Source organism: Zea mays, chromosome 9, assembly GCF_902167145.1.
Source record: "Zea mays cultivar B73 chromosome 9, Zm-B73-REFERENCE-NAM-5.0, whole genome shotgun sequence".
NCBI classification, from domain to species: Eukaryota; Viridiplantae; Streptophyta; class Magnoliopsida; order Poales; family Poaceae; genus Zea; species Zea mays.
The window spans coordinates 124,394,413-124,418,673 of NC_050104.1; the positions used below are offsets into that span (position 1 = coordinate 124,394,413).

The 24,261-nt window shown below is 51.9% G+C and overlaps 1 protein-coding gene, 1 non-coding gene and 1 pseudogene across 4 annotated transcripts; all 3 read right to left on the reverse strand.

Moving 5' to 3' along the window:
* Positions 1-449: 449 nt before the first annotated feature.
* On the reverse strand, positions 450-523 carry TRNAI-AAU (transfer RNA isoleucine (anticodon AAU)). The gene has a single exon. It is a non-coding gene; the product is annotated as a tRNA-Ile (tRNA).
* Positions 524-1,400: 877 nt separating this feature from the next.
* Positions 1,401-6,809, reverse strand: LOC118473387 (RNA-binding KH domain-containing protein RCF3). 3 transcript variants are annotated; one of them, XM_035962646.1, is made up of 8 exons: positions 6,597-6,809; positions 5,039-5,608; positions 4,382-4,810; positions 4,037-4,294; positions 3,665-3,934; positions 3,514-3,572; positions 3,298-3,370; positions 1,401-3,130 (listed from the first exon to the last, which is right to left on the reverse strand). In XM_035962646.1, exons 2-7 carry the CDS (start codon positions 5,603-5,605, stop codon positions 3,322-3,324), a joined length of 1,632 nt encoding a protein of 543 aa, XP_035818539.1. In that variant the 5' UTR covers positions 5,606-5,608; positions 6,597-6,809; the 3' UTR covers positions 1,401-3,130; positions 3,298-3,321. The 3 variants fall into 3 exon arrangements, with proteins under 3 accessions (XP_035818539.1, XP_035818538.1, XP_035818540.1); XM_035962645.1 differs by having other exon boundaries at positions 6,408-6,787; XM_035962647.1 differs by having other exon boundaries at positions 1,401-3,191; positions 6,408-6,787.
* Positions 6,810-10,001: 3,192 nt separating this feature from the next.
* Positions 10,002-12,101, reverse strand: LOC118473388 (uncharacterized; annotated as a pseudogene).
* Positions 12,102-24,261: the final 12,160 nt, after the last annotated feature.

A 24,261-nucleotide genomic window follows, 5' to 3' on the forward strand; every position in this document is an offset into this window, starting at 1 on the left:
AGAGGCAGAACCAACAGTGTGGACGTCTACACTCTACTCTTAAAGAGTAGTAGAGATATATATATATATAAATAAAGAGCTCAAACAACTTCTATTTTGATTATTTTGAACCGATGGAGTATTATGTATTTCCCAGTCTTTTTTATTCCCACTCACAAATCCCCGTGTTGTGCATTGTATCATTAAGTTGTAACAGTATAAGTTTGGTGGCAATAGGTGTGCTGATTGGAAATAGCCAAATGGGTATTCATTCAATTGTATCAGTTTTAATGATAGCCGTACGTGTGCTGATTCGAAATGGGTGCGAAATGGGTGTTCATCTAAAAAGCAGCTCTGGGTCTAGAGTGTAAAGTAATAGCCTAGATTGCAGTATAGAGCCACCAAAAAAACAAACCAAAGCAAAAAAAAACATACCCATACAGTAAATAATGGTCAAAAAACGAAAAAAATGGCCCATGCAGGTCTCAAACCTGCGACCTTCGCGTTATTAGCACGACGCTCTAACCAACTGAGCTAATAGGCCTTTTCGAAATAAATTTCAATAGTTTCATATTATACTACTAAATTTTCAAGATAACAGTGACCATCTTAACTGTCCAAAGCACAATAACCACGTACTTTAAGTAGCGTTTGGTTGCTCCCAAAATATGGTGAAAGTAAGCCACTCCGCTCCTAATATATTAATTTATTGTTGTTTGATTAATTTTATGTAGAATAGAGTGGCTCCAAAACAAAAAAAATATGCTCAAATGTTGATCCATTTGGATCCAAAAAATCTCACCATATAGGATCGTTTGTCACCGTCATCTTACAAAGGGCTAATTTGGTGACCAGTGATCTCGGAGGGATTGAAAAGAATTGAGAGAAAAATTAGTTCATTTCTCCCACAATCCCCTTATCCTCCTAGGATCCCTTTATCACCAAATCAGCCCTCAGAGTTAACCTCTTGCATCCAAATGCTCTCGTGCTCGTACTCCCTCAAGAATCAAGATGAATGCCTTGCAATTACATTTAATACTATAGCCAAACGTAAACAAAAGCTCTAACACACGCTGCAATCACCAAGCTCATATTCACTCATATGTGTCTTTAGTCTTCATGTCCTTTCGATGTACCCCACCCATCAGTGCAACTTAGGGGTGGATAACGAGCCAGCTCGATTCGGCTCGTCCGAGCTAACAGGTCAACTCAGCTCGACTCGTTAAGTTAACGAGCCACATAGTCAACTCGAGCTGGCTCGTTTAGCTCGCGAGCCATAGCAGAAAAAATAATATATTCATAATAATTATTTTTTAGTTAATTTCAAAATAATTTAACAATAGAAAATAATAATTATACTCATAGTTTTACAAACCACATCAATATAACATCAAATTAGCACAGTTCAACAGTCAACGCCACAAAGAACTGCTCCATGTATTGCGGTAGAGTACATGTCCACAATATCTCAGAATCAAATCTTATGAAACTTACATAATCTAAAATTAATCTTCTAATTAAAACCTGATACAGTTAGCATTTACATGAAACACCTTAACAAAACATCAAATAAACAAACAAATAGTAGAGTCATTCCACTAATAACACTTCTGCGTTAACAATGTTGTGCAACTCCAGAGTCCAGAGGCTAATTCACTCTTTCATAAACAACACCTGCATGGTTATTTTCACATGCTCCTGCACATTTCTGGTTAACAAGACTCCCACGCATGGAGGTGGTCAAGCTCGTATAAAGGTGATAATTAGCTCTAGATTTTACACTATTAAATTTAATGATTGAATCGAATTAGTATCGAGCTCTATTCCTATTCATTTTTAAAGTAAAATTAATTGAGCTCTAACTTATTGTGAATAAACATTTAGATAATGATCCTTTACCACCACTAAGCTCGTATCAATCACAATAACCTCAGAACCTTCTAAATCTACATGAGATGAACAGTGAATCTTCAAAAAACTTGCGACTGCGGACTCTTCCCAACAATTCAATCTTTGTCATTTGGTTTCCCCATCATGGCAGGCAAGTACATAACCGCAACTTCAATCACCAATACTCATTTAATCAATAAAGCATTGGAACATGTGCATCAGATCAAGGTGTTGAGGAAGATCGTGAGCATGCTCTATCGCGTTTTTTGGATCATTATGATCTAAATCAATATGACCAAAAAACTTCCAACTAGTCATAAAAAAGTTACAGCTTCTAAAGTTTTAGATATTAGCTACTCATACCAAAGTACATATATCTATAATAACCAGTTAAATTAGAAATCTTATGCTTAAAACAACTACTTCAAATTAGCTTAATGTTCCCATTCAAAAAATGGTTTAAAGTTTAAACATAAACTTGCATGTGTGTTGCAACAACATTGTAATCGAACAAGTACATATGTATGTTCAGCTACCTAACCTCAGTTCAACAATGGTTTTGGGGTCTGCTTGTTTGGTTCAAAGCATGCCACTAAGCAGTCTACACCCCAGGTACACAAAAAATTCCAAAGCCTGGAATTGCATGAAGAGCCAGGCAAAGCTGCCTGGATTAAAACCAAACAGGCCAAGATTGAAGCAGGGGGATAAAACCGATAGTGTTTGGTGGCAGGGGTAGATGAATAAAGCAAAAATGTGCAACTCGGTGAAATTTGGCAGGCAGGAGCAAAGTTTGGTACATCTAGTTCCTGATGCTAATTTCATTAAGGCCATGTGATTCTAGTGCTACTTTTTTTTATCTAGGATGGCAATCACATATATCACTGAGAAGGAAGTAGCCCACATCTTCGTGGTAAAGGGAAGTAACAGCTCCTTAGGGGGGTTTCGCGTAACATATTCCTGGTTTTTTGGGTGGCACATAGGAAACAAGTATTTCAAAAAAACGACTAAACTGAAGCTGAAGCAGGTTCCAAACAAGCAAATACATGCAGTCTCAAATGCGACCTTTCGATACATAGGTTCAGAACATTTGCGGCAGGGCTAAAAACATAGGCCCAGAAGAAGACATAAGTAATGTAGTGTGAGGAATATCAGGTGGTCTATGGCATCCACACAGTCCTCCTAAGCTTCCAGGTTGGGCTCTCTTGGCCATCTGGTTTGGGAAGGGGCTCCAATAAGCAGGCTCCAAACTTCAATGTCTTGGCTGTTTTTAGTATGGGAAGGGAGCAAGGGGGCAAAGGTGAAACGAGCAGGTCCATCAGATACTTGAGTTGGGTTCAATGTGTTCAAAAGGCAAAAAAAAAATTAAGCCAGGCAATGCATAATCACATAATCATTCTGACATATCGAGAAAAGGTTGAAGAATCATACCTGCTTTATCAAGCAATCTAAATCCTAATAACCATGATGCTTTCCATAGTGAAGAGAACTATGACCAGATAACCTGATGGAAGTTATTATCAGTTACAAAGAACAGTGTGAACAACTGGCTGGAAAAAAGACAAAACACTAACAGTTGCTATATACAGCTATGTACCAGACTGAATTTCTATACTGGTAAATCAAACATTGAATAGCCCTCCTTACCCACTACTAGAGGAGCGGGCACTGTATCCGCTGTAAGCCGCATATCCTCCTCCAGGTGCCTAGAGGAAGTTTTAGGTGATTATGGAATGAAAAATTCTGATAACAAGCTATCAACAGGCATAACAAAGGGTACAGCATAACATATGTATACCTGGGAGCCACCATAACTTGCATAGCTGTCAGAAGGAATCATGTCATCCGATGTACGAAAAGCACTTGAATATAGGTAATGTCCAACAGGCTTAGTGTCTCTGCTTAGATATTTTGGTTCATCCGAAACCGAAACACCAGCAGGCAAAGGATGGTAAGGGATCACAGATGGAAATGCAGATAACGAGCCCTCTCTTTCAAAAAAATTGGCTTTCAGCCTTGTAGCTATTTGCACAAGAGCATGCCTTGCAACATCAAGGCCTCCACTTATCTGATGCACAGACAAATCGATATAATGAGAACCTGCTACAGCATATAGCATATAACCATGCAAATGGCTCAAAAATTAACGTCAGAAAGCCCAAATTGCTACCTGAACCATCTCTTCATCTTCTGCTGCTACCTTTGGGACATTTTCTTTTGAAAGAATGCGTATATTGGCTCTGGATGTTCTTCGTATCTCAGTAATGATTGAGCCACCTTTGCCAATTAGGCACCCAATACGTGATGTTGACACCAGCAAGCGTGTAGTATATGACTGCTCAGCCAATTCTGAATCACTTTTCTCGCTGCATCTAAGCTGCAAACGAACTGCAGCATCAATCGTTGGAGATACAGGATCTTCAAAGAACTGCATGGAACAAAAGACGTGGTTGGTCAAGAACAGCAGCTAAGAATAGGCAAGGCATAATATAAACATATAAAAAAGAGAAATCACCTCTTTCGCAGAAACTGTAATTATGCAGTCATCGTCAGGATCCGAATTGGAGCTAGCCACTTTAATTAAAGCCCCAGATTCCTGCCTAATCTGTTTGATAATTCCACCACCCTTCCCAATTACACCCCCCACATTTGCAGCAGCACAAAGTAAACGCAAGCTAAACTCCTTTGCAGAGCTCTCATCCCGTCGGGGTTGGTATAAAGAGGGCCAATCTCCTGCCACGTCACCTTTGTAGCCTCCATAAGGAGGAATTACTGGAGTGATCCCTACAACAGGTGCAGCAGAGGAACCACCAAGGTGGGTACCCCCTGGATACGGTTGGGTCAAGCTGGATGCAAGAAGATGCTGTGACTTGGATGGGTTGTTATGGAGGCGAGATGACACTTGACAAAGAGCCTTTTTGACAACTACCATGTCCCCAGATATCTAGTGTCAAAAAATAATGTAAGTCTAATCAGTAAAAAGATGATTAGCACAGACAGCAAAACATACAACTCCAGACATCTTTTTGAGTTTCGATAATAAATAAATGGTGTAGAGATTTAACAAAGAAAGATAGCACCAAGATTATATATAAAAAGGGATAGACACAGACATTAATATGCAGTACAGTTTGTTTAAGTAATGTAGGGATTGATGTGAGGAATGACCAACCTGGAGAAGTTCATCGCCACTAATGGCACATGCAGGGATATGATCCTTACTAAGCACGCGTATTTGCGCACCAGTCTCACTGCGGATTCCTTGGATGATGTGCCCACCTTTTCCAAGAATGCATCCAATCTGGTCTGATGGCACAAGCAGGCGAACAGTAACTTGAGGTGAAATTTCTTCGCTGTCTTCGTTACCAAAACTCTCATCAGTGGCAAGCCTCTCATGAACTCTAAAGAGGGCATCCTGAGCAGGGCAAACCTTATCTTCAGCATCATCGATGGTATTAGTTCTTCGACTTGAGCTAAATATGGTAATAACTCGCTCTTCACATCCAGGGACACTCTCACCAATCCTGATCTTAGCTTGGGTCTCAGTCCTCAACTGCTTTGCAATTTCTCCACCCCTGCCAATGATACTCCCAATTTTTCTAGAGGCGCAGAGGTAGCGATACACAGTGTCATCAGGACCAGGGGCATAGGTATCATCACCAGGATTTCTTCTCTTACCGCCTCCAGTTTCAGTATAATCAGAGTAGCGCTTTCCATGACTGTTTCGGTGCCCACTCATTATCTGAAAGCAGTGGTAAAACAATCAAAAAACACAGAACACTGCACCAAATAAATACAAACTTAAATAGCAGATCATAATGTCCTTAATAGCAGAGGATGTGATGCAGTATAACTATAACCCTTTTTTTCTCGATGGAGTAATCCTCCACACACACGCACATACGCACACACATATACAAAGTTTTGGACATCAAATTCCCATGAAATCTCTGAACTGCAAACTCCAATAAGCCAATACCATCGAACCAAACAAATGTACTAACTTAGGTATATATTAATTTATTGTTACATATGCACATTACCAAGGCTAGCAGCTAGCCCTAGTTTAAAAAAACGCTACAATTACAAAGTCGACATATCATGTTATCAATATGCTTAGTAATGCGTACTATTTCCAAAGCAGAGAACAGACGTTTCTATGAGAAAGTAGCACGTTTTCAATTTAATTAATTAGTTAATCCAAGCCCCAACCAAAGCTGCGCAAAGAAACAAAAACAAAAGGGTCAACCACATGCATCTGCTAATAATTAAACTTCATCTTGAGTCCTTGATATCAGGAGGGGGGAATCCATCTTTCAGGGTACATCCCTCAGACAAAAATCCCAAATAATTGGCTCAAACCTAACTTATATCTACCGCATCTACGCTCCCACCGAAGAGATCGAACCACCAAAAAAACGACGGATTGACACGAAACAAGGCCGGATCTGCGTGATGAAGACTCCGAACTAGGGCCGCCGTCGCGGGATCCGACGGGGCGTGTGGCAACTGGCAAGGAGGGCCGGGGTAGGGGCACTGACCTTAGCGCCGCCGGACTCGGCGAACCCTAGGCGCGATGGACCTGGGGCAGCGTCTTGAGAAAGACGATGCGGCAGAAGGGTGGATGCCGCCGTACGGCCGTAGGCAGGACCGCAGGAGCTTGCGATGGACCGAGGAGAAGGGCAGTGGGACTGTGGGAGGGCGGAGGGAGTAAAGGGAGGGACACCTACCGACAAGAGGCCGAGCCGCCGAGGGTGGCAACACTTTTGTCGCCACCATTCACGAACTCTCTTTTCGATGTGTTTTTTTCATGGGCCGCCGCGCGTGGTTTGCTCGTGGGCTAGGTTTCGCTTCACTTTTCTCAGATAGAAGGGGTGTTTGTTTCGGTTTTTTCGTCTCTCGCTATAAACTGGTGTGGAATAGAGAGATGGCAATGGCTACCCGACATGTATATATCTAGCATATAAGTATTTTATTAGGCAAATATCTTCAATCAATGAGTAAACGGATATTAGAATGTTTCGCCCTCACTCATACCCATTAACATGTCGCTATAAAATACTCAATATAAACTTAAGGCAAAAGCATAAACTTGGACTTCAGTCATCCATCTTTTTTACTATTTAACAACCTTTTGGGCCATAGTGTCATAGAAGACTTAACGACTACTAGGTATGTGCTCGTACGTTGCGACAGGAGTAAAAATTTTGTATGAAACATAGATACGGAACGACAAACATCACTATGATATGTAAAATATGTGTGACAAACATTATCAATATTGTAAAACAACTCCATGTATCGCTATTGTTAGCCTCGAACGAGCCGTGACTGCGTCTCCCGCCAGAGTTGGCCTCGAACGAACCGTGACTGTGTATCCCGCCCGAAGTTGGCCTCGAACGAGCCGTGACTGTGTCTCCCGCCCAGAGTTGGCCTCGAACGAGCCGTGACTGTGTATCCCGCCCGAGGTTGGCCTTGGGCGAGCCGTGATTGCATATCTTGCCCAGGGTTGGCCTCGGGCGAGCCGTGAGTGTGTCTCTCGCCCGAGGTTGGCCTCATGAGCCGTGATTGTGTCTCCCGCACGTGGTTGCCCTCGCGAGCCTTGACTACGTCTCTCACCCATGGTTGGCCTCGGGCGAGCCGTGACTGCGTCTCTCGCCCGGGGTTGGCCTCGGGCCAGTCGTGACCGCGTCTCCCGCTCGAGGTTGGTCTCGGGGCGAGTCATGACCGCGTCTCCCGCCCGAGGTGGTCTCGAGGCGAGTCGTGACCGCGTCTCCCGCCCGAGGTTGGCCTCGGGGCAAGTCGTGACTGTGTCTCCCGTCTAGGGTTGGTCTCGGGTGAATCGTGATTGTGTCTCCCGTCCGGGGTTGGCCTCGGGTGAATCATGATTGCGTCTCTCGCCCGGGGTTGGCCTCGGGCCAATCGTAACTGCGTCTCCCGCCTGAGGTTGGCCTCGAGGCGAGTCGTGATTGCGTCTCCCGTCCAGGGTTGGCCTCGGTCGAATCGTGACTGTGTCTCCCGCCCGAGGTTATCCTCCTTATCACTATCTTCCCCCTCTCCATCAAACAGAACTCGAGAACTCTTAATTGACTGCTATGAAATTAAAATCTTGGGAATTACGGTGCGAAATTGGAGCTCACCTTCGCGACCTCACAGTCGTGTGGTGTAGCTGTGGTCGACGACCAACAAGTTCATGAACAGGATTGGTTCAGGGTGGTTTGGGATAATGTACTACGGGAAGCTGGGTGATGGAAAGGAGATTGTTATGAAGGTGTCTAGCAACAATTTGTACCATGGGAAGAAGTAGTTCTCAAACAAGGTGACCTTGCTCTCTAGGATACACCACAAGAACCTAGTGACGTCGCACCGCCAAGAGAGCTTCCCGTTCCGGCTGGTGGGAGCACTCGTGGGCGCAACAATGCAAGGTGTCGCGTCGGAGGCTTCCCTTCTCGCACTTGTGCGTCACCCGAGCGTGGCCACATCTTCTCCGGCGCACCTCTCGGCTTATGGCGTCATGCGCGTGCGCTTAGGGCATCATGAATAGGAATGTGAGGGATCCCGAGCGGGGAGGACGACGCGGGGTCAGAGGAAGAGTGGATGGGGGTCGCGTACCTTGCGGGGATGGGCAGGCGTGCAGGGGAGACACCGTCTGTCACGGCGGATCTCGGGTGAGCTGGGCGTATGTCTCCGGGGGAAGGGGCGGATGATGGGGGCGGCGACATCCTTGTGGACGCATCCCCTTCCGGAGGCACGTGTCCATGACAACAACCAAGGCGCCCCCGTCAAGCGTGGCTGCCCGCCCGCACCTCCGAGAAATGTGTGTTGTCTGTCAACCTCCCAGCGGGATGTACGACAACTGTTGCACGCGAGGGAAGGGGCAAGGCCAAGGATGGCGAGGGCGGCCGCAGAGGATCTAGCTGCCACTGTGACCTGCCTCCCCTCCTCTTGCTGGCTGCCGTGCGACCGGCTGGCCGTGTCCCGGCGCGGAGGAGGAGGACACGCAGGAGGTGTGCGACGACAACACTTCCTTGGCGAGGGTGCGGTCTGGAGGCAGGAGGTGCCCCTCGCATAGGGAGGGGGGCTACCTTGGTGGGTCTCCCACTCCAACATCGAGATTTGCGAAGATTTATGGAGGCGGTCGAGGACGAGCTAGATTTGCGGAGGCAAGATTTGCGGAGGTGGCTGAGGCCCGAATGGACTGGTGCGGGGGAGAGGCTATCATAGACGATGGCAGGGGCAGGTGAGATTTGTGGAGGCGGGGGCATGGTATATCAATGTGGACCCCTACCTTGTGTTCTTATAGAGTAGTAGAGATATAAATGTGTATTGAGATATTTGTTCAAATATAATTATTGTTTATTTCTAAACACTAAGGTATGTGCGGTCTAGTGGTTAGTCCCAAATTTTGGAGCAGGTGGTAGCTAGGGGTGGTAATGGATCATGATCCAAATGATTATTCATAAAATGGTAGGGCCCTAAATAATTTTTTGTTCAAAATAAATAGAATTAGGGCCCGATCCTAATTCGATCTGATTTTTAAAACTTATAGTGTAAAACTAGGTACACGCCCGTGCGTTGCTACGGAAGTTAAAAATTAGTTTAAAACATAGGTATTGAACGACAAACATCATTATGATATGCAAAATCTGTATGATATAATATCACCGTAAGACTAATATTATATTGACGATATAAATATACAATATTATTATAAATACTTTGACTCAAATAAATTGAACTTATGTCGAACAAATATTATAATATTGTAAAATTATTTCTAAAGAATCATTATAGAAAGAAAAACAGCATGTGCACTTCTACAATTTTTTATCTATATCATATAGATAGACCTTATTTAAATAGAATAGATATTTGTCTTGTCTCATTGTTAACCACTTTATAACCAAATTTGTCATGACATCATAGGTCTTTCTTCTTTGTGTAAGTTGATGAATAGATAATATGATAAGTAGTGCATTTTTAGAGTGCAAAATAAAAAAAGGATAAACTAACTCATGTGCACTTGGAATGATAAAAAAGAAACGTACTAATAAACCAGGACTTAAAGGTTGATAACCGATTGCAGCTACCTTTTGAAAAACAAAATTAAAAATCGAAGAGTTTGTTATGGAAAGAGGCAACAAAACTCAGGGTGTTTCTCAAATATAGCAATATTCTAAACCAAAATTGATATTAATATCAGAATCGCTTGTTTGAATCATCAATATATTCTTTTATCTTTATTATGTACACATGTACTGTTGTATTGAATAAATGGCAACCTGCGGCAGTATACATATAACGGATCACATATTGGTTCCAGTTCCACCCTCCACTGTATCTAGGCAACCTAACCTAAAACATTTCAGTTGCTAAGGCTCTAGGTTACTTGCATAAGTGTAAACTTACAAAAAAAACTGTTGTAATGTATGAGTAAATAGCATAGAGACATTTCTTTTACAATGGACTACAAAGGTCACGTGGTTGAAGGCACAAGTCGGCTCTTGATAATTTCCTGGAGGTGAAACAATCCACGCCCCCCGCTCGGCTACATTTGGATCATTAGATCTTAAAAGCTTGAACTCAGCTGCCATGTCTCCAAGTCCATGATGCAGCATGAGTAGCCAGACAAAGGTGATGAGCTCACGTCCTTCACCAAGTTGGCGTGCGTGCACCTCTCCGCTGCATTTGCCAGCAGCATACATGAGAAGCCTCACCCACATCTCCTTGATCTGCGTAAGTAAGTGATGCAAATAATAAAATGATCTGTGTTGGCCTGGTTCGTCTATGACCAGAATGTAAAAGGTCCTTGAGTACCCTCGCAGAATTGCTAGCTTGGTCGTCGTCGCCCCATGTCCAGGGTGGTTAGTAACCCAGCCAATAAGTTGTTGAACAAGATCTCCTGCCGCAACCGTGTTGACTGGCAACATGGAAGGATGCACCACCATCAGGTACATCATGTAGTTTGATAGTGTCTCGCATTCTTCCTTAAGTCGCATAATCTCAGGTGGAGGTGGTTGTACGACGCTACCAGTGCTGCAGTTGTTGAAGTGCCTGCTTAGATGTAGGTCAGTGTATAGGTGTAAGCCGTAGAGGACTTGCTCGAAGGATGTACTCAGCTGGTTGAACCATACTGGATGTTCAGTGGGTGCATTAATTGTAAAGTGTACAGTTGCTAGACCTGAGAATTCGTCGGGCAATGTGGCCAAATGTTCCAAAACACGGTTGATAATCCACCAGTAGCATTGCTTATCCATGTGGTGGACGTACCATTGCTTATCCAGACCAATAGCACTGAGGGCCTTTGAGAAAACTCTTGGTTTGGAGTTGACAGAGATGCAGTGATCCAATAAGTTAAACTGTGCCATGTTATTAGCGGTGGATTTGCACAGATGAACAGCCTCAAACAAGGAGTCACTGAGGCCATGAAGGCAGCTGCTCTCCTTCAAGTGTGCCCTTGTCCAAGGCGACGCAATCGCCGCAGCAACACAACAGGTCTCCACAAAAATGGCGCCACTGAATAATGTGTAGGTAATCGCGACATTAACCTTGTTATTGTGGGCGCCTTCCTCACGTCGTATCATGAAGAGAACCAGGGCAACGACCATCAAGGCCTGGGAAGCACACCGGAATAGGACACCAATCCTTCTCTGGAGCACGTTGGCTTTGGTGTAGAGGAGATCGAACATCATGCCAAGCTCCATCATTACCATCATTACCATCTTCAGCTTCTCTTCTCTACCTTGATACTTTGTCTTTAAATAAAACCATAGTGTTGATGCAGGCCCCTGTCCCATCAGGAGCATAGTTCGCCCCACAAAAAATCCTCGAGCTATAAGCACCGTCCAAAGAGCATATGATTCCTTGGTACAAGTCAATACATCATCGAATGTGTCTTCATGTGAACTGGGATTAGCTGATGTCTTGTCAAGGCCCTTTCGCACTCTTCAGAGCCCACACCCTCTCCCCATACTTGATAATCCCAGAAACGAACACCAGCATCGCAGGAACCAATATACTGACACTAATCCTATCAAATGATTTCCACAACACATACAGAAAATGGAATCCTCTTGCAGGCTGTGACGCTGCTCAGAGGAACTTCCTGTACGGCCGCCCGACATCCTCATCCTGCATATGCTGCATCCAAACCAGTAGGTACGAATAGAAAATCAATCTTAGGGTTTGGGCAACGGAACAACAATAGGGGCTCATAGGAACTTCCTGTGCGGCCGGAGAGACGCGAGGGCATGGGATGCTGAGGGGATACCTGGCTAGGGCCGGCATAAACATGAATCAGCAGCGCACAAGTAAAACAAGGCAATCATTTGTAGGGGTCAGATCTGGACGAAATATGTACCCTAAACGCAGGAATTCGAAGAGGGGAGATATGCAGAATGGAATTCGAATAGGCGAGACATGTCCAATCGACAGAAGAACAATACACAGAGTGATCTAACCAAAACAAACATTGCAACCACCGATAGAAGAGCGGGTGGAGGGAACCGTCGGTAGAAGAAGAGCGGGTGAAGGGTGGCAGATGGATGTATGCGCACGCACCTGACCTGAAGCCTGGCGGGGATGAATCCGCTGTTCCCCCTCTCGTCCTTGAACGAACACGCCGACACATTGCAAGACCTCCGAGTTGCATCGCGCATCCACCATGGGGGGGCTTGAAGGCGCCATGGGCAGAGGTGAAGGCGAGCGAGTCAGGTCGGCGTCGGAGGCGAACCCGCGTGCGTCGGGGAGGGTGGAGCGAGGGATGCGGATTGGGCGACATCGACGCGCGGGTCTCGGGCGGGTGAGGGAGGAGACGCCGATGACGGGGGCGGGATCCGGATCTGGGGTGACGACACCTCGTCGGACGGCACGGAGGACGACGTCGAGGCGACTGCCACGAGCCACTCCCCCCGAGCTTGGTGACGAACCGGCTGTGCAGGTGCAGCCGCCGCACCTAAGGAGTGTGCCAGCAGCGGATGTTCTGCAGATCCAGTGCGGGCATGGCGGGGGCAGGGGAGCGTGAAAGCTGTTGCACGCCAGGGGAGGTGGGTGGCGGGCCTGCGGGTATGGCACGGGCTTCCACGCGACGCCGTGCTCCTAGATCCAGTGGATGCTGTACAAGGAAGGGCGAGGAGAGATAGCGAGTGAAGGCGGCGGCCATGGAGGTACGGGGGGCACAATGGGGGAAGGCCGATGGCGCGTGGGCACGGCGGCCGCGAGATGCGGGGACGTCCGTAGGAGATTGAGGTGGGGTGCGAGGGAGGCCGCGCGGGCGTGGACAGGTTGGGGGGAGGGCGAGGGCGGAGCCATAGATGCCGCAGCGAGATTAGCGGGGGACGAAAACGGGGCCGCATGCGCGTGGTGATTAGCGGGGGGAGGGCGGAGCCACAGGGGTGTGGACGCCCTCCTTAGCATCTTAAGGAATAGTAAAGATTTAGAGCCCGTTGTGACCCATAATGGTAGGTGCGCGGGCGGGGACGGGCAGCGCTGCACAGGACAGTAGTTAAAGGATCATGATGCCCAAGAGCGGGTGAATTGGGCTTTTCTAAAAATTCCACAAATATTAAACCCTAAGCAAGAGCCCAACTTCACCCAACTACTAGCAATAAATAAATACTACTAGAAAAACAACAACCCTAAGCCATTACTTCAAATACTTGCTAAGCACTTGAACAAAGTAAAATGCTCAAATTAAATGTGAAATGTAAAGCAAGGGTAAGAAGACTCCTCCAATTTTTTTCTGAGGTATCGAAGAGTCAGCACTCTTCCCTAGTCCTCGTTGGAGCACCTGCGCAAGGGTATCACTCCCCCTTGGTCCTCGCAAAACCAAGTGCTCACTATGAGGTGATCATTTGCCACTCCAGCGCGGTGGATCCTTCACGACCGCGTACAAACTTGAGCCGGGTCATTAACAAATCCTCTAGGGTGATCACCATGCTCCAATCACCACCAAGTCATCTAGGTGATGCTAATCACCAAGAGTAACAAGCCATAGACTTTCACTTGACCGAGAGAAGCCTAATGCATGTGGTGTGTGCTATAGGTGGCTCTCACTTGCACTAATGAGGTCCTACCACGGGATTATGATTTTCTAATTACCTCACTAGGCTTTCTGGGGCTGGCAATGTTGTAGCAATGAATGGACTTGAATGGGGGCAGCAAGACACTAAATGAGGTAGGTGGAGGGGGTATAAATAGCTTGTCCCACCAAACTAGTCGTTGCTGAAGCTCTCTACGCATGGGCGCACCGGAGAATCCGGTGCGCCACCAGTGCGCCGACGGTGCCCCATCGGTCGGCTCCAACTGTTAGTTCTCACAGCTAGCCATTGGACTAACAGTGCACTGGACAGTGAACAGTAATTGCCGGTGCACACCGGATAGTCCAGTGTGACCGTTGAAAGTCAACTTCATGAACTTGTTGATCTCGGGTTTCTTGGTGGCACAGGCGCTGCCCCCGGGGTTGGCTGGCCCCACTGTCAGAGGGTGCACCGGACAGTCCGGTGCCCCTAAGACAACAAACCCAAAATCTATTTCTTAGGTTTTTCTAAACCGTTTTCATTCTAACTTGTGAGTGTGTTATAGAGTGACACCTAGAACTAGATGTGAGTGTGAATATGCACCAACACTACACTAGAAATCTCTTGGTCAAACTACTCATCCATGACCCCCTTTTTATAGTACGGCTAAAATAAAAATAGAGGACCTAATTCTATACCAAGTGTCCGCAACTCCTTCGACACTCAGAATATGAAGAGCTTCATCTTTTGATTCGCCTTTTTTAGCCGTTGCTTCAGGTTTTCATCTGAGGGATTGTTTTCACTGTTGCTACACAACTTCAAGTAATGTGACCTAACTTACCATTTGCTCTGTAAAACACACGTTAGTCACATATAATCTTATATTGTCATTAATCACTAAACCCAACCAGGGCCTAGATGCTTTCAATCTCCCCCTTTTAGTGATTGATGACAACCCTACAAGAGTAGTTTATTTGTTTTTCTGTCAATAGAGAAGATGGTTAGTTATACTCAACAATTCTGACAGAAAAAATCGTGTAATAAATAGTAAGTATAAGTGCATACACAACATAAGTTTCTTGTTCATATATGTCGGCGTTTTGACCCCAGGGGGTCCCTGGACCGACGAGTAAATTGTCGCCGCGTGCCCCAGCCCAGATGGGTCGGCGCGAGACGGAGCGCGAAGGGGGGAAATCCAGAGGGAGACAGGCGTAAAAGGGGAAACCCATGGCCTTCGTGTTTGTCCCGCGCCCAGGTCGGGTGCGCTTGCAGTAGGGGGTTACAAGTGTCCGCGTGGGAGGGAGCGAGAGGCTTACGCGCGCGCCGTCCCGTCCTCCCCGCGCGGCCAACCTTCTGTAATAGGGCCCTGTACCTTCCTTTTATAGGCGTAAGGAGAGGGTCCAGGTGTACAATGGGAGATGTAGCAGTGTACTAACGTGTCTAGCGGAGAAGAGCTAGTGCCCTTAGTACATGTCGTCTTGGCAGCCAGAGAGGTTTTGGCACCCTGTTCGTGTGATGTCGTGGCCGTTGGAGGAGCGCTGGAGCCTTGCGGAAGGACAGCTGTCGGGGCTGTCGAGTCCTTGCTGACGTCTCCTTGCTTCCGTAAGGGGGCTAAGAGCCATCGTCGTCATGGAGCACGCGGGGCTCCATCATTATTTGTTTTACCGGGGCGAGCCAGATGGGACACCGGTCTTGTTCCCCGTAGCCAGAGCTAGCTAGGGGTAGGGTAATGATGGCCCCTCCTGTGACGTGGTCGGTCCGAGCCCTGGGTAGGGTGAGGCGGAGGCTCCTCCGAGGTCGAGGTCGAGTCCGAGCCCTTGGGTCGGGCGAGGCGGAGACCGTCGGCTGAGGCCAGGGCTGAGTCCGAGCCCTGGGGTCGGGCGAGGCGGAGTTCGTCGTCTTCCAGGGCCGAGGCCGAGTCCGAGCCCTAGGGTCGGGCGAGGCGGAATTCGTCGTCTTCCGGGGCCGAGGCCGAGTCCGAGCCCTGGGGTCGGGCGAGGCGGAGTTGGTCGTCTTCCGGGGCCGAGGCCGAGTCCGAGCCCTGGGGGCGGGCGAGGCGGAGTTCGTCGTCTTTCGGGGCCGAGGCCGAGTCCGAGCCCTAGGGTCGGGCGAGGCGGAGCTTCCTATGGCGCCCGATTCTGGACTTGGCTGCTGTCAGCCTCACTCTGTCGAGTGGCACAGTAGTCGGAGCGGCGCAGGCGGCGCTGTCCTCTTGTCAGGCCGGTCAGTGGAGCGGCGAAGTGACTGCGGTCACTTCCGGCTCTGTCGACTGAAGGGCGCACGTCAGGATAAGGTGTCAATCCTTCCTTGCATTAAATGCTCCTGCGATACGGTCGGTCGTCGTGGCGATTTGGCCAAGGTTGCTTCTTGGCGAAGACTGGGCCTCGGGCGAGCCGAAGATGTGTCCGTTGCTTGAGGGGGCCCTCGGGCGAGACGTAAATCCTTCGGGGTCGGCTACCCTTGCCCAAGGCTGGGCTCGGGCGAGGCGAGATCGTGTCCCTTGAGTGGATCGAGCCTTGACTTAATCGCACCCATGAGGCCTTTGCAGCTTTGTGCTGATGGGGGTTACCAGCTGATATTAGGAGTCTTGGGAGTACCCCTAATTATGGTCCCCGACAGTAGCCCCCGAGCCTCGAAGGGAGTGTTAATACTTGCTTGGAGGTTTTTGTCGCACTTTTTTGCAAGGGGACCGGCCTTTCTCGGTTGCGTTTTGTTCTGGTGGGTGTGCGCGAGCGCACCCGCCGGGTGTAGCCCCCGAGGCCTCAGAGGAGTGGTTTGACTCCTCCGAGGTCTTAATGCGTTTCGTGATGCTTCGGCCGGTCTGGTTGTTCCCTCGTGCGAGCTGGCCGTAGCCCGGGTGTACGGTCGGGTCCCAAGTTCTCGGGCTGGTATGTTGACACTGTCAACGGTTTGGTCGGAGCCGGGTTTGCGAGAGCAGCCCCCGAGCCTCCGCACAGAGCGAGAGGACGGTCAAGGACAGACTCGTCTTTTTTACATACGCCCCTGCGTCACCTTTCCGCAAGGAGGAGGGGGGAAAAGCGCCATGTTGCTCTTGGAGGGCGCCGAACATGGTGTCTCCAGTGAGCTGCTAACGGGTAATCCGAGTGGACGCCCGTGCCCCATTTGTTAGGGGTCGGCTAGTGGCCCGGAGGCGCGCTCCAAAAGTACCTGCGGGTGATTTGCCGGACCCGGTCCCCTTTTGACGGGGTCCGAGGGCTTGATGCCTCCCTCTGATGGGATTCCGTTACAAAATCGTTCCCGTTGGTCTCGGAAATGTCCTAGGGTACCTCGGGAGCATAGCCCGAGCCTTGGTTATGTATCGAACGTACCCAGGGTCATCCCTCGCTCTGCGTTTGAGGCGACTGTCGAACCCTTCGAGGGCCAGCCTACGAACCCCTGATCAGTAGTGGGCGCGGAGCCCGAGTGGCCTGAGGCGGCCGTTGAACCCTTCCGAGGGGCCGGCCTTCGAACCTCTGACCAGTAGTGGGCGCGGAGCCCGAGCGCTCTGAGGCGGCTGTTGAACCCCTCCGAGGGGCCAGCCTTCGAACCTCTGATCAGTAGGGGGGCTCGGGGCCCGCTTCCTTCGCGGAGAAGGATCCCTTTCGGGGTATCCCCTTTCCTGGTCCCTGTTGTAAGAGAGAGAAAGAGGAAGAGGAAAAGGATACGAAATCGAATGATGTGGCGCACCTTTTTTGACGCGGTCATTATGGCGGATGTGAAGCGTCGCCGGTTTCTTCCGCCAAAGGTGTCGCCCGTCCTGCCGCAGAGTTAATGCGATGGGACGAGTGGTTCACGGGGCGGCCGTTGCGCGTGCGCGAGCCGTTCGAGGAACGGGCGTTTCGCTTTGAGTTTTGAATCCCGCGGCGGGTTCGGGTGAAGTGTTGAATGGGTCTCGCCTGGGCCTTTATATATTCGGGAGAGGGACCGGTGACGGTTCTTTGCTCTGCTACTTGCCTCCTTCTTAGGTTTTTGCAACCCGAGGGAATAGCCAGAGAAAGGAAACCGCTCACCCAGTCCTTCCCACCGCCACCTCTTCTGCTTGGTGATGGCCGACCGGGTGACCATTGTTCCGCCGCGCGACCCGTGGCCTTTCTCCACCGTCACGGCGGATGACCTGGAGGTCCTCGTTGCTGAGGGTTTACTTCGCCCTCTCTCCAGTGACCCGCAGCCGGAGTGGATGCCCCCTGAGCGGAGCCACCCCGTCCCCGCCGCCGGGGTATGTCGTGAGCTTCGTCTCCTTTCACGAGCGGGGGTTCAGAGTGCTGGCAAGCCGTTTTATGCGAGCGATTCTGCACGTCTACGGGGTGGAGCTGCACAACCTCAGTCCTAACTCCATCTCGCAAGCCGCCATCTTCGCGGCGGTTTGTGAAGGATACTTGGGGATTGACCCTCACTGGGACCTGTGGACTCATCTCTTCTCCGCGGAGCTTTTTGCCTTGCCGACGGGGGAGAGAAGGGTCCGCACGGCAGTGCGGGCTGGTGGCTGTATCCTCCAGCTGAGGCAGTCGCGGGCGCCATAGTATATCCCCGCCATCCTTGCGTCCTCGAACAAAGGGTGGCAGCGCTAGTGGTTCTATCTCCGAAATGACGACGGGATGCTCCCGTCGTTTTCTCAGCGAGTGGTGACCGCCGCCGCCGATAACTGGCGCTACGGGACCCCACACGACAGACAGAAGAATCTCCAGCCCCTTCTGAAGGCCCTGGGGGAGTCGCGGAAAGGAGGGCTCACCGCTGCGGGAGTGGTTGCCGCCATTCATCGTCGGAGGGTGCTTCCCTTGACGGAGCGGCGGCTACCGCTTTGGGAGATGACGCTGGAGGCCGACTTGGAAGGTTTGCGGATGTCCTCGGATCCCCTTCCCGTCGATGACCTCCACAGGCGGGTAGCCGTCACGTTGGGGAAGCCGGACGCCGGCGCCCTTTCCCAGCCCTTGATGCGTCCTGACCGCGGGTGTGTGTCCCTGGTGAGTGTCCGCTCCTTCTTTCTCCTTGCGTCGGATTGCCCTTGGTTCTCGCAGTCGAGACTTCTCGTCTGTCTCCAGGAGGTAGAGCATCACAAGCCTTTCCTGCCACCGGTCCCGGAGGACGCGGTGGACCGAGCTGCGCGGAGGGTTGCCGCGGAGAAGAGGAAGGAGAAAAAGGACGTGAATAAGGCTCGGGCCCGCGAGCGGATGCGGGCTCGGGGCGCCTTGGAAAAGCTCCATTGTCGGCAGGAGAGGGATGGGCTCCCGAGGGAGCCGTCATCGGAGACGCCTGACGACGACGACGACGATGAAGACGACGATATGGCTGCCCGCCTTGGCCTCAGACCGGATCTGAGGATGGGCCAGGGGTCGTCAAGCCAGCCCCCGAGCGAGCTGGTGCCGTTGGTATCCGGGGCCAGGACGTCGGGGTCTCGGTCCGAAGAGCGGGGGCAAACCGAGGGGGTACTTGACCCCTCGGCCGGGGAAGTTGAGGTGACCCCGGGGAGTCAGACCGGGCTGCCTGTTCCTCGAGAACCGTCGCCCGTGCCGGCTGCGCAGGAGGGCGATCCTCGGGTCGTTGTGGCTGCTTCTGGGCAGTCCGTCCCTCGGGTGCCTCGGGCGCCCAAGGCGAGGATGGTACCGAAGCTGGCAGCGAGGCAGACCTCGGTGGTACCTTTAGGCGTCGAGGTTCGAGAGACCTCCCCACAGGCACGGTTGATTATGGCCCGGAGTGGGTAAGTATCTTAGGATATCTTCGTCATGGCTCCTCCTTCGTATGTCCCGACCCTGATTTTCCTTTTCTCCTTAGCAAGCGGAGTCACGGTTCGACCGATCTGGCTCCCCGGAAGGTCCTCAAGACGGCGTCGGCTTCCGCAGCTAGTGCCGCGCCGGGCCTCGCCGGCCAGCTGACCTCCTCGCAAGACGCCCCACAGCGGGGGGCTCAGACGGCACCAGTTGCTGTGGAGCGAGCTCCCAAGGCTGGCTCTTCTGTCGAGGCAGCCGTCGCGTTGGGGGAGGCTGCTGGCGCGGCCATGGCCTCGGGCCCACCAGACATGCTGCCGGCGCTGGCGCCGGCTGCTGCCGAGGCCGTTGCCGTTCTGGCTGTGGAGCCACCCGTCGCCGCCGACGCTGAGATGGCCGAGGCGTCGCTACTTGGTGCCTCGAAGGAGGGGGGCGCGGGACCATGACCCGTCCCGTCGAGCGGCAGCCTTGTCCTCGCGCGGCGCAGTTCCGAGGGGCGGCGCCAGTTGCTTCGGTTCTGGACCCGTGGGGCCTCAGATCCCCTCTTCGTTCTTGACGATGAGCGGGAGGAGCAGTCTTGGGACGGGCTTCGTGAGTGTGCCGAGGCAATGGCGGGGTCGCTCCGGTCGACCTTGGAGGTCCTTTGCAGGGACATTCTTAAGATCCTCCAGGTAATGATTTCAGGCATACCTTTCTCGTGACCAAGGCGTTCTTTGTGATGCCTCGCTTCCTTCCCTCAGGATCTGACGGATCTGAGCGCCGCCAAGTCGTCGTTCATCCACCGCGAGGTCGATGTCTGGGGTTCGCTGTGGTCCCTGAGGACCACGCTTGCCAGGGCTACTGCGCGCCTCTCCCAACAGAGCGCCGAGGTGGTGGACCTTCGGTTGCTCTGTGTCGATCTGGGAGCAGAAGCAGCAGCGGCACGCGCAGAGGCGCAGCGGCGCAGTCGGAGCTTGACCAGGTCACCGGCGAGCGGGACCAATCTCGGGGCCGGGCCGCCAAGGCCGAAAGCTGGGCTGAGGCTCTTGGAGTCCAGATAGCCGAGGTGTCTGCTCGGGCCGGAGCCCTTGCAGCGGACCTAGCCGTGGCCCAAGCCGCGTCCTCGGAGCAGTGTGTCCGAGCCGGAGGTATGTCTTGGCTGTTTTAAGTTTTTGTTTCAGCTCAGTTCCTCAACTTATGTTTGAGGTCTTCCGCTTTGGCTGTTCGCAGAGCTCGAGTCTGCCCTTGGTAAGTCCACCAAGGCACTTGCTCAGGCGGCCGAGCAGAGGGAGGCCGACCACGCGGCCATGTCCGAGGCCATCTCGGCCTTCTGCCGGGTCTTTGGCTTTGACGACGTCCCCTCGGGAAGCTCCCCTCAAAGTCGCCTGCAGGCCTTGGGCGACCATGCGCGTGGCAGACTCCGCGAGGCTCTGCATCACGGCGTCAGGCGGGCCTTCGTTGTGCTTGCTTTCCACTATGTCGTGGATCTGGAGCGAGTCAGCGAGGGGTATTGCCTCCCCGACGAAGATGAAGCCGCCCTGGCCAAAGTCCAGAGGCTCGACGCGGCCGCCGCGGGCCCAAGCGCGGTGCTGGCATCCATCTTCGAGGCAGAGATCCTCCCGCCTGTGCCGTCGTCCGAGGCCGGGGCGGACCTTGCCGAAGGTGGGGACGAAGCCGAGGGCACGGCTCCTTCTCTGGGCGACGCCTGACTCTGCCGGAGCAGTTTTCTTTGAATGCATATGTGTCTTTTGCGGTCACCGAGGCCCGAACACTTTATTATCGTAATTTAAGGTTGTGCTCCTTTTCCTTCCGTTTTGCGTATCCGGACCCGTTCGTCAGTAGCAGGGTAGCTTGCCCAAGTAAGAGTCATTTTTCGTGGTAGGTGACGAGTGAGGTATCCGTATCCTAGAGGCGTAGGAGTCCCTCGGCTCGGTCGGCCTTGCCACTTACATGCGCCCTTATTTGTTTCTTGGGGTCATGTTACTGATATAGCCGGGAGACACAGAAATCTTTTTGATGGAAGACTTTTTTCGAGGAAAATTTTGTCGAGAGGGGGTTCCCCCCTTCTAGCCCCCGAGGGAGGGTCGGGCTTTGCTGAGGCAAGGCTGACCCTTCCTTGATGATTAGACTTTGTGTGCGAACGAGGTGTACGAACGACTTGAAAGCATCTTAAGGGTAGAAGCGACGTAGCTGTCGGATGTTCCAAGCGTTGTTGTAGACCTCGTCTTGACTGTTGGCCAGCTTGTACGTCCCGGGCTTCAGAACTTTGGCGATGACGAACGGCCCTTCCCAGGGAGGCGTGAGCTTGTGCCGCCCTCGGGCGTCTTGTCGCAGCCGAAACACCAAGTCGCCCACCTGGAGGTCTCGGGACCGAACCCCTCGGGCGTGGTAGCGTCGCAGGGACTGCTGATACCGCGCCGAGTGTAGTAAGGCCATGTCCCGAGCCTCTTCCAGCTGGTCCAGTGAGTCTTCTCGGTTAGCTTGATTGCTTTGGTCGTTGTAGGCCCTCGTCCTCGGGGAACCGTATTCTAAGTCTGTGGGCAAGATGGCCTCGGCCCCATAGACTAGAAAGAACGGTGTGAAGCCCGTGGCTCGGCTCGGTGTTGTCCTCAGACTCCAGACCACCGAGGGGAGCTCCTTCATCCATCGCTTGCCGAACTTGTTGAGGTCGTTGTAGATCCGTGGCTTGAGTCCTTGCAGAATCATGCCGTTGGCACGCTCTACTTGCCCATTCGTCATGGGGTGAGCCACGGCGGCCCAGTCCACCCGGATGTGGTGATCCTCGCAGAAGTCCAGGAACTTCCTGCCGGTGAACTGGGTGCCGTTGTCGGTGATGATGGAGTTCGGGACCCCAAAGCGATGGATGATGTTGGTGAAGAACGCCACCGCCTGTTCGGACCTGATGCTGTTTAGGGGTCGGACCTCGATCCACTTGGAGAATTTGTCGATGGCGACCAGCAGGTGCGTGTAGCCCCCGGGTGCCTTCTGCAAGGGGCCGACGAGGTCCAGCCCCCACACAGCAAACGACCAGGTGATGGGTATCGTCTGCAGGGCCTGAGTGGGCAGGTGGGTCTGTCTTGCGTAGAATTGACACCCTTGGCAGGTGCGGACAATTCTAGTGGCGTCGGCCACCGCGGTCGGCCAGTAGAAACCTTGTCGGAAGGCGTTTCCAACAAGGGCTCGAGGCGCTGCGTGATGATCGCAAGCCCCCGAGTGTATTTCTTGTAAGAGCTCCTGGCCTTCGGCGATGGATATGCATCGCTGGAGGATGCCTGAGGGGCTGCGGTGGTAGAGCTCCTTCCCGTCCCCCAGCAAGACGAACGACTTGGCGCGCCGCGCCAACCACCGAGCTTCGGCTCGGTCGAGGGGTAGCTCTCCTCGGTGGAGATATTGCAGGTACGGGGTCTGCCAGTTTCGTTTAGGCGTGACCCCGCTCCGCTCCTCCTCGACGCGCAGTGCCTCACCCTCGGGGGCCGAGGGTGCCTCGTGCTGAGCCGAGGGTGCCTCAGGCGTGTCATCGGTCTTGATGGAGGGTTGATGCAGGTCTCGGGAGAAGACGTCCAGGGGAACCGTTGTCCGCCCCGAGGCTATCTTAGCCAGCTCGTCCGCAATCTCGTTGTATCATCAGGCGATGTGGTTGAGCTCGAGCCCGTAGAACTTGTCCTCCAGGCGCCGACCCTCATCGCAGTAGGCTTCCATCTTCGGGTCGCGGCAGTGGGAGTTCTTCATGACTTGGTCAATGACGAGCTGCGAGTCACCGCGAGCGTCGAGGCGTCGGACCCCTAGCTCGATGGCGATGCGCAACCCGTTGACCAGAGCCTCGTACTCGGCCACATTGTTGGACGCGGGGAAATGGAGGCGCAGCACGTAGCGTAGGTGCTTCCCAAGGGGCGAGATGAAGAGCAGGCCCGCGCCTGCCCCTGTCTTCATCAGCGACTCGTCGAAAAACATGGTCCAGAGTTCCGGTTGGATCGGAGCTGTTGGGAGCTGGGTATCGACCCATTCAGCCACAAAGTCCGCCGAGACTTGGGACTTGATGGCCTTCCGAGGGGCGAACGAGATTGTCTCGCCCATGATTTCCACTGCCCCACTTTGCAATCCTACTCGAGGCTTCTCAGCACTGGATGATCTCCCCCAGGGGGAAGGATGACACCACAGTTACCGGATGAGACTCGAAGTAGTGTCGCAACTTCCACCGAGTCAGGATCACCGTGTACAACAACTTCTGAATTTGTGGGTAGCGGATCTTGGTCTCGGACAGTACCTCACTGATGAAGTAGACTGGCCTCTGGACAGGCAATACATGCCCCTCTTCTCGTCTCTCAACCACGATCGCGGCGCTGACCACCTGAGTGGTAGCGGTGACGTAGATCAAGAGGGCTTCTCCGGCAGCGGGGGGCACCAAGATGGGCACGTTCGTGAGGAGCGCCTTCAAGTTCCCGAGGGCTTCCTCGGCCTCAGGGGTCCAAGTGAAGCACTCGGCCTTTCTTAAGAGGCGGTACAGAGGCAGGCCTCTTTCGCCGAGGCGCGAGATGAAACGGCTCAGAGCCGCAAGGCATCCCGTGACCCTCTGTACGCCTTTCAAGTCCTTGATGGGCCCCATGTTGGTGATGGTCGCCATTTTCTCCGGGTTGGCCTCGATGCCCCGCTCGAAGACGATGAACCCCAAGAGCATGCCTCGGGGGACCCCGAAGACA

Bases quoted from the DNA above. Each gene is read 5' to 3' on its own strand.
- LOC118473387 (XM_035962646.1), bottom strand. From the start codon at position 5,605: ATGAGTGGGCACCGAAACAGTCATGGAAAGCGCTACTCTGATTATACT. The intron at 3,935-4,036 runs GTAGCAATTTGG...TCTGTGCATCAG, and splicing joins AAGATGAAGAGATGGTTCAG to ATAAGTGGAGGCCTTGATGT. The intron at 3,371-3,513 runs GTAAGGAGGGCT...AACTTCCATCAG, and splicing joins GCCCGCTCCTCTAGTAGTGG to GTTATCTGGTCATAGTTCTC.